Below are 17,616 nucleotides of genomic sequence, written 5' to 3'. Positions count from 1 at the left end.
TTTCTAATTCAACTAAAAGCACTAAAAAATTTTTACCTATGAAATAATTGTATTTATTAACATTCTTAAAAGTTGGGGAGTTAAAAATAATGGAAACACTCTTCTGATTATCATTCTCACAATAAGCAAAGGGCTATGGAGGGAATATCGCAAGCTAAGAGTCTATATCAGAGATGCTCAGTGGAAAGGAGTACAAAATGATGATTAGAAAACAAACTAATATCCTCTTGAACCCAGTGAAAAATGTGCCATCCAGTGGCTAAAGGGGGTAGGAAATCCATTTAAGAGTCTAGTTTGGACAAAAGACAAGCAATATATCACGCTGTCCTTAAAACTATGATGAATATATATACTATCCAAGCCAGAACACTTCTGAGAGTAAAAGGGGATGCTATTACTAAACATGCTGGGACAAAAGAAGTAAACTAGAACTGTTCCTGGCAGTCCAGCTCACATATTCACCCTACTTAAAAACCAAGCCAGGGGCTTCCCTGGTGGCGCAGTGGTTCAGAGTCCGCCTGCCGATGCAGGGGACACGGGTTCGTGCCCCAGTCTGGGAAGATCCCACATGCCGCAGAGCGGCTAGGCCCGTGAGCCATGGCCGCTGAGCCTGCATGTCTGGAGCCTGTGCTCCGTAACGGGAGAGGCCCGCGTACCGCAAAAAAAAAAAAAAAAAAACCAAGCCAAATTTCTCAGTCCAAGAACTTCTCCCTTCTCTGATATTTTTATCTAACAGTGTACATTACCTTTCCACATTTACGTCTTATGTTCCCCAACCCAGCTGTAAATAAACTAGGAGCAGAGAGGATAAGGAATGAGTAAAGGCCACTAGAACAACACAGATGGGGGAAAAAAATCAAACTCAAAAAGCTCTGAGTAGATGGTAAAAAAGGTAGGAGCAGGAATTCTAAGTACACTTTTTAAAAGACAAAATGAAGACCAATGGTTTTTTAGCTGATGAGTTTTTCACACATGGAACACACGGATATTCTTTGCTGGTAACCTGCTCTTAAAGTCTCTCAGATAGAGACAGCAGAGCAACAGAACAGTACCTGAAGTGAACTAGATCTCACAGTCCAATTAATGTAACATGAAAAACAGAAACTAAAGGAACATTTCAGGAAAATTAATCTGGCAACAATGCACAAAATAGATGGGACTAAGAAGCAAGACTACTTGCTGTAATAGTACAGGTGGGAGATAATGAAAAAGCTGGCTAGTTTATAGTCATGATCAGGGACAGAAAGGGATATTTTGAAGAGAAAACTAAACATATGGAATAACCCAGGTTATTTCTAAGGAAATATTCTTAAATTCTAAATCTAGGAAAAGTGATACAATAATAATGCCACTGGCCTGAGAAAGTTGAAAAGTTCCAATTTTGTTTTATTTTTTAAGAGAGATTAATTTGAATAGGAACAATACATCTATAGAAAGAGAAGTCTACTAACAGACTCTGTGCAAATACTAAAAAGCAAAATTTAACTTAGTGGACTTTTAACTACAATGACATTCTGCTCTTAATAATTATAAACCCCTATGACCAGTATTTGTAAATTAATAGATTTTCTCAACACTCACCACAAATCCACAAAAAGTAAAAAAACTTTTGAAAAAATCCTTGACAAAAGTTACTAAGCATAAGTCAATCATAACTGATAAAGATATTAAATATAGCTTCCAAAGAGAATCAATTTCAAGAAGTGTTCAAAAGGTGCTTTTAAATGAATGTTAAAACAGAGCCTCCAATAGTTATATCAAAGGAACAGTGCCCTCCACTGGAAGTTTTATTAACTTGAAACCACTTAAGTTATAAGAAAAGAAATAATATTTCTTTAAAGGCCTAGCATTAAGTGCTGCACTAGACAAAGAGCAGGGCTTTGTTTTTTTTGTTTTGTTTTTTAATTTCTAAGAAAGGAAAACATGGGAAACTTGTTTAGAGTACTTCAAATTAAGACCAAGTCTTTCTTTAATGCACATGAACACAGAAATAAACCTTGAATTTTCACACACAAACAACACATTGCAAACAGCTCTCTTTTGCTAAAAGGAAATGTTATCAGTTATGAAGCACATTCTAGGTGACAACACTCAAACATATGTCCTATACTGGTATGAAGAGACTGGCAAACAAAGCTAAAGAAAATCTACTAATAACGTGAGCTACTCCTACTGAACTGGGATGGGGATTTGTACAAGAAGCCACAAGGAAGCTAGTCTTTAAATTTTCAGTTCTGCCTAAAACCGTATCAGACCCTGTCCATAGGCCACAATCATTAACAAATATTGCTGAATACTAAAGTACCATACCTGATACAGACATGGAATTTTTAAGAATATTCTGAACACTCGCAATACGAAACACTATTAGTTATAAGACCTTTCAGAGTAAAATGGTACAGTCACTATGGAAAACAGTATGGCAGTTCCTTGAAAAATTAAACAGATTACCATATGATCTGGCAATTCCACTTCTGGGTATATAGCCAAAAGAATTAAAAGGAGTCAAACAGGTATCTGTACACCAGTGTTCACAGCAGCATTATTCACCATAGCCAAAGGGTAGAAACAACCAAGAGTCCATCAACAGATGAATAAACAAAATGTGGTATAATGGAATACAATGGAATATTGAATATTCAGACTTAAAAAAGGAAACCGTGAAACATGCTACAATATGGATGAACCCTGAAAAGTTACACTGAGTGACATAAGCAAAACACAAAAGGAAAATATTGTATGATTCCATTTATATGAGGTTACCTAAAATAATCAAAATCATGAAGATAAAATAGTGGTAAACGGGGGCTGGGGGAAGGGGAAATGATTAGTACAGAGTTTCAGTTTGGGACGATGAAAAGTTCTGGAGATGAATAGTGGTGTTGGTTGCACAACAATATGAATGTACTTAATGCCACTGAACAGTTTTAACTGTATACCTAAAACTGGTTAAAATGGTAAGTTTTATGTTATGTATATTTTGCCACACACACACACACACACACACACACACACACACACACAGATATTTCAAGTGATTCCTTGTCTGAGTCTACAAACTTATTTATTTCGTCAGCTCCATTAAATTCTGAGCTCCCTTCCAGAAAGGAAGGTCTGTACTGCCATTTCGTAACACCAAAGGTTTTAAGCACAGTACTCTCACCTGCCACTGATCCCCTTACTGCATACTTTTTTTTTTAACATCTTTATTGGGGTATAATTGCTTTACAATGGTGTGTTAGTTTCTGCTTTATAACAAAGTGAATCAGTTATACATATACATATGTTCCCATATCTCTTCCCTCTTGCGTCTCCCTCCCTCCCACCCTCCCTATCCCACCCCTCTAGGTGGTCACAAAGCACTGAGCTGATCTCCCTGTGCTATGCGGCTGCTTCCCACTAGCTATCTACCTTACGTTTGGTAGTGTATATATGTCCATGCCTCTCTCTCGCTTTGTCACAGCTCACCCTTCCCCCTCCCCATATCCTCAAGTCCATTCTCCAGTAGGTCTGTGTCTTTATTCCTGTCTTACCCCTAGGTTCTTCATGACATTTTTTTTTCTTAAATTCCATATATATGTGTTAGCATACGGTATTTGTCTCTCGCTTTCTGACTTACTTCACTCTGTATGACAGACTCTAGGTCTATCCACCTCATTACAAATAGCTTAATTTTGTTTCTTTTTATGGCTGAGTAATATTCCATTGTATATATGTGCCACATCTTCTTTATCCATTCATCCGATGATGGACACTTAGGTTGTTTCCATCTCCGGGCTATTGTAAATAGAGCTGCAATGAACATTTTGGTACATGGCTCTTTTTGAATTATGGTTTTCTCAGGGTACATGCCCAGTAGTGGGATTGCTGGGTCATGTGGTAGTTCTATTTGTAGTTTTTTAAGGAACCTCCATACTGTTCTCCATAGTGGCTGTACCAATTCACATTCCCACCAGCAGTGCAAGAGTGTTCCCTTTTCTCCACACCCTCTCCAGCATTTATTGTTTCTAGATTTTTTGATGATGGCCATTCTGACTGGTGTGAGATGATATCTCATTGTAGTTTTGATTTGCATTTCTCTAATGATTAATGATGTTGAGCATTCTTTCATGTGTTTGTTGGCAGCCTGTATATCTTCTTTGGAGAAATGTCTATTTAGGTCTTCTGCCCATTTTTGGATTGGGTTGTTTGTTTTTTTGTTATTGAGCTGCATGAGCTGCTTGTAAATTTTGGAAATTAATCCTTTGTCAGTTGCTTCATTTGCAAATATTTTCTCCCATTCTGAGGGTTGTCTTTTGGTCTTGTTTATGGTTTCTTACTGCATACTTTTGATAATTTTAACCCTTGTTCCAATCCTCCTACACAAGTCACTAAACAAAAATGTGAAAATCTTACTCTAATGAACTTCCTCTGTCTAATAATAGTATCGACAGTTTTAACTGCTGCATTAAGACCAAATGAAGGGAGGAGCAGTATTTTAAAAAGCCTCTATAGTTCATGAATTGCCAGTAAAAGGACAGAGGGTGGGGGGGAAGATTATACACTTAAAATACAGCTCACTTGAGCATGCTACCTCATGTGCAGTATCCCGATAAGCATGGCAGCCAAACTTGAACTGAGTCTTCCCATAATACAGCAACGACTTAACCGAGAAAGCAAATCAGCAGGCAGACTGGGTAGAAAATATACAAGCTGGACCAAAAGCTGTTGAGACTCTGCTGGGAGAACCACCACAGTGCCTTCTTGTGGATCTAGTGGGGTAAGAAGATAAGTTAAACTAAAAAAGATATACAAACCAGAGTTAATAAACCAGATTAAGTGATTATTTTCACTGTGTTATGTTGAATTCTAATACATCAATTACATGGAAAAAAGTTTTTTCACAAAGCATGTATGTATGGCTTAAGATACTGTCTAGAGTAAAACACTGAATACATCATTATTTAAAGATATGTTTAACACTCTATTAATTTCGTAACATTCAAATGTGTTATTTGAAATAAAAACTATGATGTGGTTAACAGGACTGGAGACAACACGAAACGGTAAAAAACAAGCACTTCTGCCAAACAGTGATAATTATATATCGACTTAAAGCCAAAGACCTATCTGTGTACACACATACACACGACCCCACATATGAGCAATACCGAAAAATACAGATTTTAAAATATTACCCACAAAAGGTGGAAACAAACCAATGTCTATCACCTAATGAATGGATAAATATAAGTGGTACATCCACACAGTGGAGTACTACTCAACATTAAAAAGAAATAAAGTACTGATATATGCTATAACATAGGTGAATCATAAAAGCAGTATATTAAGTGAAAGAAGCCAGACTCAAAGGACCCATATTGTATAATTCCATCTATAAAAAATGTCCAGAATAAGCAAATACACAGAGACAGAAAAGAAGATCAGTGGTTGCCAGGAGGTGGGGAAGGATAAAGTAGGGAGGGACTTACTAATGGTACAGTTTCTTTTGGGGGTGATAAAAATATTCTGGAATTAGATAATGAAAACTATTGCACAATCATGGGACTATGTTAAAAAATCAAAGAATTGTACATTGTAAAATGGCAAATTTTATGGTATATGAATTATATCCCTATAATAAATATAAATTATATATATGTATATATCCTAGTATGCTTAATTGATATTTTTGCTTAAAAAAATGAAAGTTTCAGTGATGAATAAAAAAGGTTATTAATAGATGAAAGTCATACAAGATATCCATTATGGTTAAGTAAGTAAAATTTGCCACCAAAGCTTCAAAGGAATTTTATAAAAATACCTGATCAGTTTTGAATTTGTGAATAATATGTGGCTTAAAAGACAATTTAAGGGGCTTCCTTGGTGGCGCAGTGGTTAAGAATCCGCCTGCCAATGCAGGCGACACGGGTTCAATCCCTGGTCTGGGAAGATCCCACATGCTGCGGAGCAACTAAGCCCATGCGCCACAACTACTGAGCCTGCACTCTAGAGCCCACGAGCCACAACTACTAAAGCCTGCATGCCTACAGCCCACGCTTTGCAACAAGAGAAGCCACCACAATGAGAAGCCCACGCACCACAACAAAGAGTAACCCCTGCTCGCTGCAACTAGAGAAAGCCCGCACAGAGTAACAGAGATCCAAAGCAGACAAAAATACATAAATTTTAAAAAAAGAACGCAAGAAGCGTCTATAACCATTAATTTCTAGAACTATTCTAATAGATAATACTACTGAAAATGAATTTACTGTTTGATGTTTTGTTAATTTTCCCATGGTATAATTAATTTATAATAATTTAAAGGAAAAGCAAACCTAAAGAGCTCCCCCTTTGAAACATCTTTCCTAAATTGGGGTAGACCAATTATTACTTACATAGTTAAACAAAACTCTTACCATAGATTCGGAGAGCAGTAACTTGTAAACTTTTTAGTAATTCTTTATTTGCTCGTGCTGCAGCGGTATGGATAATGTCAATAAGCTGTGTTGAGAGCTCAGGGTTTCGGGAGCCAAGATGAGCAAGTTGCAATGGTAAACCAGCCAACCAACGGGATAACACTTTACTACGATACCTAAGGTCAAGGAAAAACGAAATAAAGTGTAATTTTCAAAGACAATGGAAATTAATTTAAACAAAGAATATTTTTAACTTAAAACACCACACAAAGTGACAAATCATCTACCAATAACACCACATTTACTTATTTAAACATGTGAGAGCCTACAAGATGGCCAGCATCATTTATTTAGCTATAGCAGTTTCTAAAGTTTTACCCACTATATTAAAAGTTCATGTGATTTGCGGCAGTATGTAAACTGTATTTTTATCTTAAAGGACACAGACACTACTTAACTCTTCGTGAACTATTTATACTAGTTAGCGTTAATTATTACACTACATTAAGTCATTGATGCATTCAGTGTAGGGTGCCCCCACATTAAATGACTTCAAACTTGTGTTATTTCATATTTCAGTTCTTTTATATACTTGCTAATGCTCTAATGTCTCCTTACTCAGGTAACAGCAATCACTTTTGCTGTCCCCCTTAGTGACTTAACTAAGCATGACCTTCGTAGTCAGACAGACCTGAACTTAAGTCTCGGTTCCACTGCCCTTAGTTGCATGACACTCACCAGATTATTTAACCTAAGAATCCGTTTCCTTCTGTTAAGACAGAAGCCAATAGTACCTACACTTCAAATATGAGTATTGAGAGATTAAGAAAAGCACCTGACTTACAGTAAAGACTCAAATACGTTCTAACAACCACCTATGTATCCCGAATCTCTACGTTCCACCCAAACACCTCTTCCTGACTATCCCAAATAAACCTCAAACTCACCATATCAAAAACCTGATTCCTTAGTTCTATTCTTTGTGTTGTCTATTTCAGCTGGTAGCACCAAACTAAGCCAGAAACCTTCTCATCTTTTACTGCCCTCATTTTTTAAAAATCTACTGAAATATTTTTAACATACAGTATTATATGTTAGTTTCAGGTATATACTACATAATAATTTGACATATGCATACATTACAAATGATCACCATGATAAGTCACCATTTGTCCCCATACGAAGTTATTACAGTAGTATTATTCCTTTTGCTATATATTACATCCCCATGGCTTATTTACTTTATAACTAAGTCTGTAGCTCTTAATCCCCTTCACCCATTTCACACCTCCTCTTCTACTGCCCTCATTCTTATACCGTATGTCTCAAATATGTCACTAAGGACCAGTGGTTAAACCTCCATAATTTTTATGGGAGGCAAAAGAAAAGGCTGAGGCTGCTACAGGTTGTTCCAACTGCCCTTTAGCTGTTAAGTGGACAAGTGGAAATATATGCTCAAAGAGACTTTTATCTGCTCAGTTATGCATACAAAGATTACTGGCACTATTATGTATGCTTCTTTATAAAATTAAATTTCTTCTCTTTTCTTAAATGCAACCAAATAGGATATAAAGAGTGAATTTCTCCAAAGATTTAATCACCCCATCTAGTCTATTATTTAAAAAGACTACAAAATAACTTGGTGAGAAAAAGAAAGGCAAAATAACAAAGGAAACTTTACCTGACTCTGTAAGATCTCAGTTCTTCTTTTTGATAGATTTTACTGAAAAACTTCAGTAACAGAGTCCGAACTGGAAGGAGAAGGCCTCTCTGCTGATACAGTGTATAAACTGCCTTAATAAGAGACTCCGTAGCCTCTAAAAAAAAGAAAAAAACTGCATATGATTCAAAAATGTTTCTTCAACAGCCCCCTAATTCTAAAAAGCACAAAAGTACTTTACTTTGCTCCTATGACAAAGCAGACCTTAGACACAAACTGATGACTACTGTCAAAATCCTACAGTAATAGCCTGACTAATACGAAAGTCAAACCAACCAGAGACTACAGAGTAAATTTTCCTAAGAGACAACAAACCTAGGCAGGGATGACAAAAACCAGACTAGAAAGGTGGATAAGCTGGAAACCAAACAGGAAAGCTCTGTTTCTGAATGAAAAGAATTAGTAAGTCACACTAAAAACTGACTTAATGCAACATAACTTCAAGCTACAAGAAAGGTAAAAAGATAAGCAGGATTCATCAATTTCTAGTCAAATTACATCAGAAGAGAGTATTTCTTCATCATTAGACTCACTGTCATTTCATCTTAATAACACCTACCTCCTTTCACTCCAACTCTGTAATCTAGTAGAAATCCTACCAATTAACTTCAGAGTGGACCTACTCACTGAGAAAGGGATGCTCTGAGCCATAAACGATTTCAGTGTTCAAGTAGATATTCCTTTATAATTATGCTAGCTACCTTTCGTGGCTTGAATGTAAATAACTTGACTACGTGAAATGTTTGAAAGTCATTAACTCAAAGCTAGACTCTAAATAGCATGCATAAGAGCTCCTCTTATATAAGGACAAAGCAGTAACACCTACCTCTGTTTGGTTGTATCTGCATTAACCTCCATGAGACCCCAAGCAATCTGTTCAGCTGCTTACTATTTAGCCTAAAGCCATCTTCAAGGGTCTCTGTTACAAATTTCCTTATCATTTCTATCCAATTGGAATCCTTCTGCAAAGTTGAGGCATTTGCCAGGGAGACCATGATATCAGACAGTGTTAAATTCAGTAAGAGATGATCTACATTATTGGAGAGAATCGTGCAATGCTTGATGCTAAAAACAAACAAAGACACACACATCTCTAAGTGTTATATCTACCATGCCTGCTTCACTTAGAATACTTAAAATAATCAGTGGGTCAAAAAATGTTCCTCCTAGGATAAACTGCCAAGAAGTCGGGAATATAAAGCCACTGTTTTGTAAATAAACCACTCATTATGAAATCAGGCTTGTTAAGACACAAAGAATGCATATTGTTCAGTTCATTACCCAAGCTGCTATTCACACAAAAAGTAACATTGCCTGGTGATCCTAGATGTAACTTGGAGGTAAGAAGACTTGAAAACCTCAACACACTTGGAAGATTTTCTTTAAGCAGATACTTATATTAGGATGGAGGTCACAGTAGACCTTGATTTTGCTTCTAACTCAGTTTGACTTAACAGAAACACTAATTTCTCCCAGCCACAATTTCCTTATGTGTGAAATAGGAGACTGGTCCAGATAAGCACTATTCTGAAACGACTTAATTTTATGACTCACATATTAAAATCACTTTTTTCTAGCCAAATAAAACACATTTCTTTCAAAGCTTCAAAGAAATTTCAAAAAAAAAAACTTTAAATAGAATATCTTAACAAAATTTGCAACTTAGGATATAAATACTTATTTCAGGCTACAATGTATTCAACAGCAGAGTCTACTTATTTTCATGTTCAGAAACATGTACAGCTGATTAAAGTTTTTAAAAACCTCAAACTAACTTATTTTAAAAGAAAAAGTTAATCCTGGATTAGGCATGCAAGGACATAGTAGTAAGGAACCACAAATACATGGGAAGGAAAATTTTAAAAATCTGGTGCTATCAGGGGATCAAATGTAGGGCTAGGAATGACAAATGAGCCTAAAAAGGTAAAATGGGACCAGATAACAAAGAGTTGAAGGCTAAGGACACTGAAATCAACTCTGCAGGCACAGGAGTAACATGGTTGAAAAGTTGTTTCAGGTGGATAATTCTGCAGATGGAAAAGAAAAAATCAGAGTTACAAGACTCTAAACAAAGAAGCAGTTGTATGTCTATTTGAGCAATACAGGCAAGACACGACAAGTGCAAGAACCAATGTTGGTACAGACTGGGAGAAAGGGGGACATTTAGGAAGAATAAAAATTAGCTGGATTTGAAGTCTGCTTAAATGTATACATGTATGTGAGTTTTGGGATGATGAGGATTGGAAGAATCGAGGGTTCTAGCACTGCTGACTGGGAAATGGAGATGAAGTAGCAGAGAGGAGCAAATATCCAGAAAATAAATTCTACCTTTAACATGTTGAGCTTAAAGTGTCTCTGGTATAAATCCAGGCAGAGATGGCCATCAAACAACTCAATGTATAAGTCTGACACTGGAGGGAAGAGTCTGAGCTATTCAAATAGAAATTACCCACATGACCACTCCTAACTACAAAACAAGTTGGGAAATCTAGTTTTTATTTTGTGTAGTCATATGCCCAGCTAAAACCTGGAAATTCCATCACTAAGAGAGGGGAGAATGAATGAAAGTTGAGACAGACAACTAGCAATCTATACCACAAACCCAAAATTACTAGTAGGTTCTCTTTGGCAAACTGCTCAGCGCCCAAAACCAAGGCACATTTTACACTAACTAGACCACACAAAAACTCAATTGCGACATTTCTTCAACAAAGGTAGAGCTTTCCAAGATCTACCTAAGTTTATCTCAAGCAACATAATCTATTACTGTCTGGAAGGTCTCAGTCAACACTGCAAACTTGGGAGAATTCATCCTGCTCCTCCAATAATTTATACCAAATTTTAAAGTCTAAAAATAAGCCGACCACCAATTCTATAAGGGAGGCAGGCCACTGGGGAAACTCTCATTTTCAATGACACAGCAGGTAATTAGAACTAATCCCCTTCCTGAAAATAACTTTTAAAAGCTGGATGAAATAGTTTTTAACAACTCAAAAGCATTCAAGAGCTAACAAGATAATGAACACTTACTGGGTCCCCAAATCTAAAATAAAGCAAGACCTGAGGGCAACTGCCAATTCCAAAGAAAAGGCTGGAAAAATGAAGTAACCTTTTAGAGGCCTCACAGGGAAAAGTCAAACAAAGCCCAGGGCCTGCCAAACATGGGGACTTTCATATATTACCCCTACTTCAAGCTGGACCCTTAAGGGCCTCCCTTCCAGGGTAAAGGTGAACTGGAAGTAAAAACAGCTCTTACATAAAACTTAATCCCAGTTTTGCATCATCTCAGCAGCCAAAGTAACGATTTTTCCCCAACTAGATCTGTAGAGTCAACGCAATTCCAATCAAAATCCCAGCAAGTTATTTTGTAGTTATCGACAAAGTGATTCTAAAGTTTATACAGAAAGGCAAAAACCTAGACTACCCAAGACTGAAGCAGAACAAAGTTGGAGGACTCATACTACTCAATTTCAAGACTTACTATACAACTACAGTAATCAAGACAGCATGGTATTGGTGAAAGAACAGATAAATATAGGTTAATGGAAGAGCTCTAAAATAGGCCTACAAAGTATAGTCAACTGATGATCTTAGACAAAGGAGCAGAAGCAACCCAATGGAGAAAGGATAGTCTTTTCAACAAATGATGCTGGAATAACTGCACAGAAAGTCTAAAACTGAAAAATAAAAACAGAAAATAAATTCAACAAATATATGTTTGAATACAACTGAACAAAACTAAAAAATTAAAACCTGGAAGATATGAGATAAAGACAAGAGAAATAGGTAAAAAATTCAGCAATCAGGTCTAACATACATTCAGTTAGAGTCTTTAAAGGAAAGGAGAAAAATGGCACTACAGCAATTTCTCACCTGTGGTCTATTAAATGTGCAATAGCATCACGCTTTAAAAAAATGTACATACCTTAATTTAAAAATACTTTATTGGTTAAAAATGCTAACCACCATCTGTGGCTTCATTGAGTCACAGTAGTAACATCAAAGATCAGTGATCACAGATCACTATAACAAATGTAATAATGAAGAAGTTAAAAATATTCCAAGAATTACCAAAATGTGACAGAGAGACATGAATGAAGTGTGCAAATGCTGTTAGAAAAATGACGCCAACAGACTTGCTCAATGCAGGGTTGCCGCAAACCTTCAATTTATAAAAAATTATGCACTATCTGCCAAGGGCAAAGAAGCAAAACAAGCTTGTACAATACATTCAACAAATTTCTTTTTACTAAGTAACCTTTTATACTGTTCCAGATGATCTTTCCTTTTAGCCTTAACAAACATTTCTGTTCAATTACAGGAAGCCCAGATTTCTTCTATAGATGAAACTGCAAGTCAATTTCCTTTTGATTTCTGCTTAAGTACAGTTAACCCTTGAACAACATGGATCTGAACTGTGTGGGACCACCTATACACAGATTTTTTTCAATAAATACGAACTACAGTTACTACACAATCCCCAGTTGGTTGAATATGAGGATGTGGAACCAAGGATATGAAGGGCTGACTGTAAAGTTCTCTGCGGATTTTCCACTGCACAGAGGGGTCAGCACCCCAACCCCAGAGCTGTTCAAGGGTCGACTGTACTCAATTCCTACTGCACTGTCTTTCTCTGGGGCTTATTCTATCCTCGGGTTCCCACGAAGAATCTATCTGTTAGTACATTTTCCTAAAATGTAATCATTCACATACTGTATGAACTATTATTTACCCACTATGTTTAATATAGCTCACTTTTCAAAAACAAGTATTTCGGGCTTCCCTGTGGCGCAGTGGTTGAGGATCTGCCTGCCAATGCAGGGGACACGGGTTCGAGCCCTGGTCTGGGAAGATCCCACATGCCACAGACCAACTAGGCCCATGAGCCACAACTACTGAGCCTGCATGTCTGGAGCCTGGGCTCCGCAACAAGAGAGGCCGCAACAGTGAGAGGCCCGCGCACTGCGATGAAGAGTGGTCCCCGCTCGCCGCAACTAGAGAAAGCCCTCGCACAGAAACAAAGACCCAACACAGCCAAAAATTAATTTTTTAAAAAATAATAAAAAAGTATTTCTAAAAGAAACTTTCTATCACTACCATAAAGAGAAAATCAGCCTCTCCCAATACACTTTGCAATAGATCCCAACCACCCAACCACCACTTAGTTAACCTCAACTTGCTAAATCAAAGCAATCCCTCTGAAAAAATAAATTTATTTTCCCAGCACACTGGAAAATCTTCCCAACTATTAGGCTACTCTAGTCAGCAGTGAACTTTTCCCTCTCACAAGCTGATTCATAAGGCAAAGGTAAGACTTAGCTGTTATCTGTTCCCAGCACATATGCGAATTACCTGATTAGAATAATCACCGTATAAATTAATAAAGGATGAGTACAAGAAGAAAGCTTTCTTAAAGACCACTCAACTACAATGAATTTTAAAAATGTCACTATTTTCAGTAACGCCAAAGTTATAACCTTTGATACACACAAAAGAACTGAAAGCAGGGATTGGAACAGCTATTTGGAGACCAATATTCATAGCAGCATAATTCACAACAGCCAAAAGGCAGAAACCACCCACATGTCCATTGACAGATGAATAGATAAAATATGATATATACATACAATGGAAGATTATTTAGCCTTAAGAAGTAATGAAAACGTGGAAGCAACCAAGAGGTTCTTCAATAAGTGAATGGATAAACACATCCATATAACGGAATATTATTTAGCACTAAAAAGAAATGAGCTATCAAACCATGAAAAAAACATGGGGGAAGGTAGGATGAATAGGCAAAGCACAGAGGATTTTTAGGACAGTGAAAATATCATGTATGATACTATAATGGCAGGTACGTGTCATTACACATTTGTCAAAACTCACAGCATGTACAATACCAATAGTGAACCCTAACATAAACTATGGACTTTGAGTGTTAATGTGTCAACATAGGTTCATAGATTACAACACATATGTAACTGTGGGGTGGGACACCAACAATGAGGGAGGCTATGCAACTGTGGGGGCAGGAGTAGTACAGTATATGAGAACTTTATTCTTTCTGTTCAATTTTACTATGAATCTAAAACTGCTCTAAAAAATAAACTCCATTTAAAAAAAAAAGGAATGAAATGCTAGTAGTGCTACAACATGAATAAACCTTGAGATATCATGGTAAGAGAAATTAAGCCAGACACAAAACAATATTGTATGCTTCTACTGATATGAGGCACCTAAAAAAGTCAAATTAATAGAAGCAAAAAAGTAGAAGAGTGGTTCCCAGGAGCTGGGGGAAGGGGAGCATGGGGAGTTACTGCTTAACGTGTACTGAGTTTCAGTTTGGGAACATGAAAAAGTTCTAGAGATGGATGGTGGTGGTGGTTGTACAACAATGGGAATGTATTTAATGCCACTCAACTATACAATTAAAAATGGTTAAAATGCTAAATTTTACGTTATATATATTTTACCACAATAATAATAAACAACATCCTTTGTAACGCTGCATTTCAACCTAAGATTTAAAAAATTTAGACATCATGTCAAATATTAACTGGGAGTACATGAGTAAGTATGAAGACCACTGGCCTAGACCATTGTTGGCTCCCCTAACTTTAACTCATGTTGCCCTCCACAGGCTATCTGCTAAATATTCAATGCACTACCTTATGGAAGTATTTTGGCCAACTCAATACAGTAGCAGCCTGTGCTCCCTAAAAACAAATCACTAGGGAAATTTACGAAGAATAAATTATACTGCCAATTCACTTTTGTTAAAAATTCCACAATTTCACCACCTCAGCCTCTTCATATCCTTTTTTCACCTTTTATATCTTGGCACAAACCACTTCATCAGGACAGCGTTCCCTAGGACTCTATTCCCCCCCCCGCCCCCCATGAAAGACCAGCTTCTTATCATATACTCTTATATTACCCTACATTCTTTTTCACTGATCTTATCACTGTCACTGAAAAGAATCATAGAAATAAAGTCTCCCTCACTAGACTGTACTCCATGAGAACTGGCCTACCTATCTCCTTTTCCACTAAATGCTCAGCACCTGGTATAGTAACTGCCTTAAACATTTTAAGTGTCCAGTAAAGTGAATAATGACAGTATACCAATATACTCTTGAATAATTTACTTACATTTAATGGTCTACCAAATTCCAAACATTCTAACCATTATTCAATCTCATTTTGATGAAAATTATATCTGAAACCTCTTACTGGACAAAATATACACACACACAATTCAAGAGTTCAAGGATATTCTAAAGCTTATCCACACACCTGATTAAAAACTTTTGCTTTAGTAAGAAAATTGTAACTGGAGGAAACAAACCCTAACAACCTACTTGCTCAAGAAAGTATCTCCCTATTTGATTCTCTGTCCCCTCCAACTCCAGAAACTCTAAATTAATATTCCTAAAACGTGGTTTTGATCCAACCAATAGTCTTCAATGCCAAAAGGATCAAGGATGAAAGATAAAGGAAGTTCAGAGACAAGAAATGACTTTCAGCATCAAGGCTAGTCAAGAGCAGAAACCAGATTTGACCCAGATCGGTCCCATGTTCATTACCTAACCCTACAGCTTTCTCATATGCTATCCCCTCCAGTTAGTGTAATCTCTCCTCCCTTGCTTCACTTCTGCCTGCTAAAATCATATCCATGCTCAAATACTACCCTCTAACACAGCTTTGTCTGTTTATCCTAACAAGGATGTTTCTTCCTATGAATTCCTACAGCACTTAATTGTAAAGTTCTAATGACACTTACATATGCCTTGTGTTAAATATGTAAATTCACTTATTCTCCTGCAAGTTACTGAGCTATTGTTTCTCAGCTTCAAAACCACCCTTCTACACTCTGCTTTGTGATCCTGGAACTGAGCCACATTTTTTCCTTTACAGCTGGCTTCTTGTTAGGCTCTGCCAATAAGGGAGTACTAGAGACTGGAAAGCTGTAAGAGGAAAATGGGACACTTTCCTTTCTGTTTGCTTCCTAGTCCTACTTTTGCTTCCCTTTGCCATCAGTGCAACCCAACAACTCTTCTAGAAGCCAGCAGCAGTTCATTCTAGTAGCCACAGTTGGTTCCACTTTGTGGTTTTTCTGACACAGAACCAGCATCATCATGCCCCTAGAAACACCAGCACCAGCCAGCCAGAACCCCTGTTGCCAAATCCTGGACCCCTGCCCCACAGGGCCGCTCTTGTGATCTCAAAGACATTAGCACCAGCTGAGCACCAACCCCTTCCTAGAGGTCTGAGCTTTGGCTCCAGACAGGCTTTCCTCCAAACTTCTTCCCCTCTTCTCTTTGTTCTCCCAATCTAGAGGCAGTAGCCGCTTCCTGTAGGCGCTACCTCCACAATACCTTACTGTTCCCTTTCGTCTTTCCACTTCTTTAATGCCTAGTTAAAAACTGTTTGTAGGGCTTCCCTGGTGGCGCAGTGGTTGAGAGTCCGCCTGCGGATGCAGGGGACACGGGTTCGTGCCCCGGTCCGGGAAGATCCCACATGCCGCGGAGCCTGCGCATCCGGAGCCTGTGCTCCGCAACGGGAGAGGCCACAACAGTGAGAGGCCCGCATACCGCAAAAAAAAAACTGTTTGTATTAAATTCTCTGTTAAAATCACTGGTGTGATTTCCATCTTCTGACTAGACCATGACACACTCTTTTATCAATTTTAAGACTTTGTACCGATTTTAGCAATTTATGAAATCACTTAAGAGAACAAGGAGTATACCTTAAGACATCTGATTATCTGTCATAATACTTTGCAACCAAAATAATTAGTGAATGAATGAAAAGTTCATCTGCCTACAATAGACTTATCTCTAGACTTATCACTTCTGAGCATATCCTCTGAACTCTGCTCCATGAGCCTGATTCTCCACATAGTTTCTTTCTTTTGATAAATGTAAGAACCTTCTGACAGACTTCAAGATCCCTTCAAGTGTTTGCTCATGGTGGGGAACTGCACCTTTTGTGTTCTAGCTTGTATCTGTTTGTCAATTTTTTTTTTTTAAAAACCTGTAGATTTTTTTTTTAATTTCTTTATCTTACTTATTTTTGGCTGTGTTGGCTCTTCGTTGCTGTGCGCAGGCTTTCTCTAGATGCAGCGAGCAGGAGCTACTCTTCATTGCGGTGCGCGGGCTTTTTATTACAGTGGCTTCTCTTGTTGCAGAGCATGGGCTCTAGGTGCGCGCGCTTCAGTAGTTGCGGCTCGCAGGCTCTAGAGCGCAGGCTCAGTGGTTGTGGCGCACGGGCTTAGTTGCTCTGCGGCATGTGGGACCTTCCCAGAGCAGGGCTCAAACCCCTGTCCCCTGCATTGGCACACAGATTCTTAACCACTGCGCCACCAGGGAAGCCCTGCTTGTCAAATTTTATTAGACAATTTGTTTTTACATTTATCTGCTCTCACTTGAGGTAAACATTTTAAATAACTTCCAGGCTTACATTTTTTTTTAAACTCCATCTTCTAATCCATAAATT

At 37.6% G+C, this 17,616-nt stretch overlaps 1 protein-coding gene across 3 annotated transcripts in view; it reads right to left on the bottom strand.

Moving 5' to 3' along the window:
• The window catches only part of TEX10 (testis expressed 10), a 56,003-nt gene that overhangs the window by 26,529 nt on the left and 11,858 nt on the right, over positions 1–17,616 (bottom strand). For all 3 annotated transcript variants that reach the window (XR_009541534.1, XM_060154735.1, XM_060154736.1), the window contains 4 exons: positions 8,945–9,183; positions 8,080–8,215; positions 6,399–6,574; positions 4,574–4,751 (listed from right to left, as the gene is read on the bottom strand). Coding sequence is in view for 2 of the 3 variants with exons in the window: in XM_060154735.1 (XP_060010718.1) it covers positions 4,574–4,751; positions 6,399–6,574; positions 8,080–8,215; positions 8,945–9,183 (729 nt within the window). In the remaining variant the exon portion in view is untranslated. The remainder of the gene's footprint in view (positions 1–4,573; positions 4,752–6,398; positions 6,575–8,079; positions 8,216–8,944; positions 9,184–17,616) is intronic.

This window comes from Lagenorhynchus albirostris, chromosome 7 (genome assembly GCF_949774975.1).
Source record: "Lagenorhynchus albirostris chromosome 7, mLagAlb1.1, whole genome shotgun sequence".
NCBI lineage: Eukaryota > Metazoa > Chordata > Mammalia > Artiodactyla > Delphinidae > Lagenorhynchus > Lagenorhynchus albirostris.
Note: the sequence above shows the minus strand (reverse complement) of the source record. Positions and strands in the feature narration are given on the sequence as shown.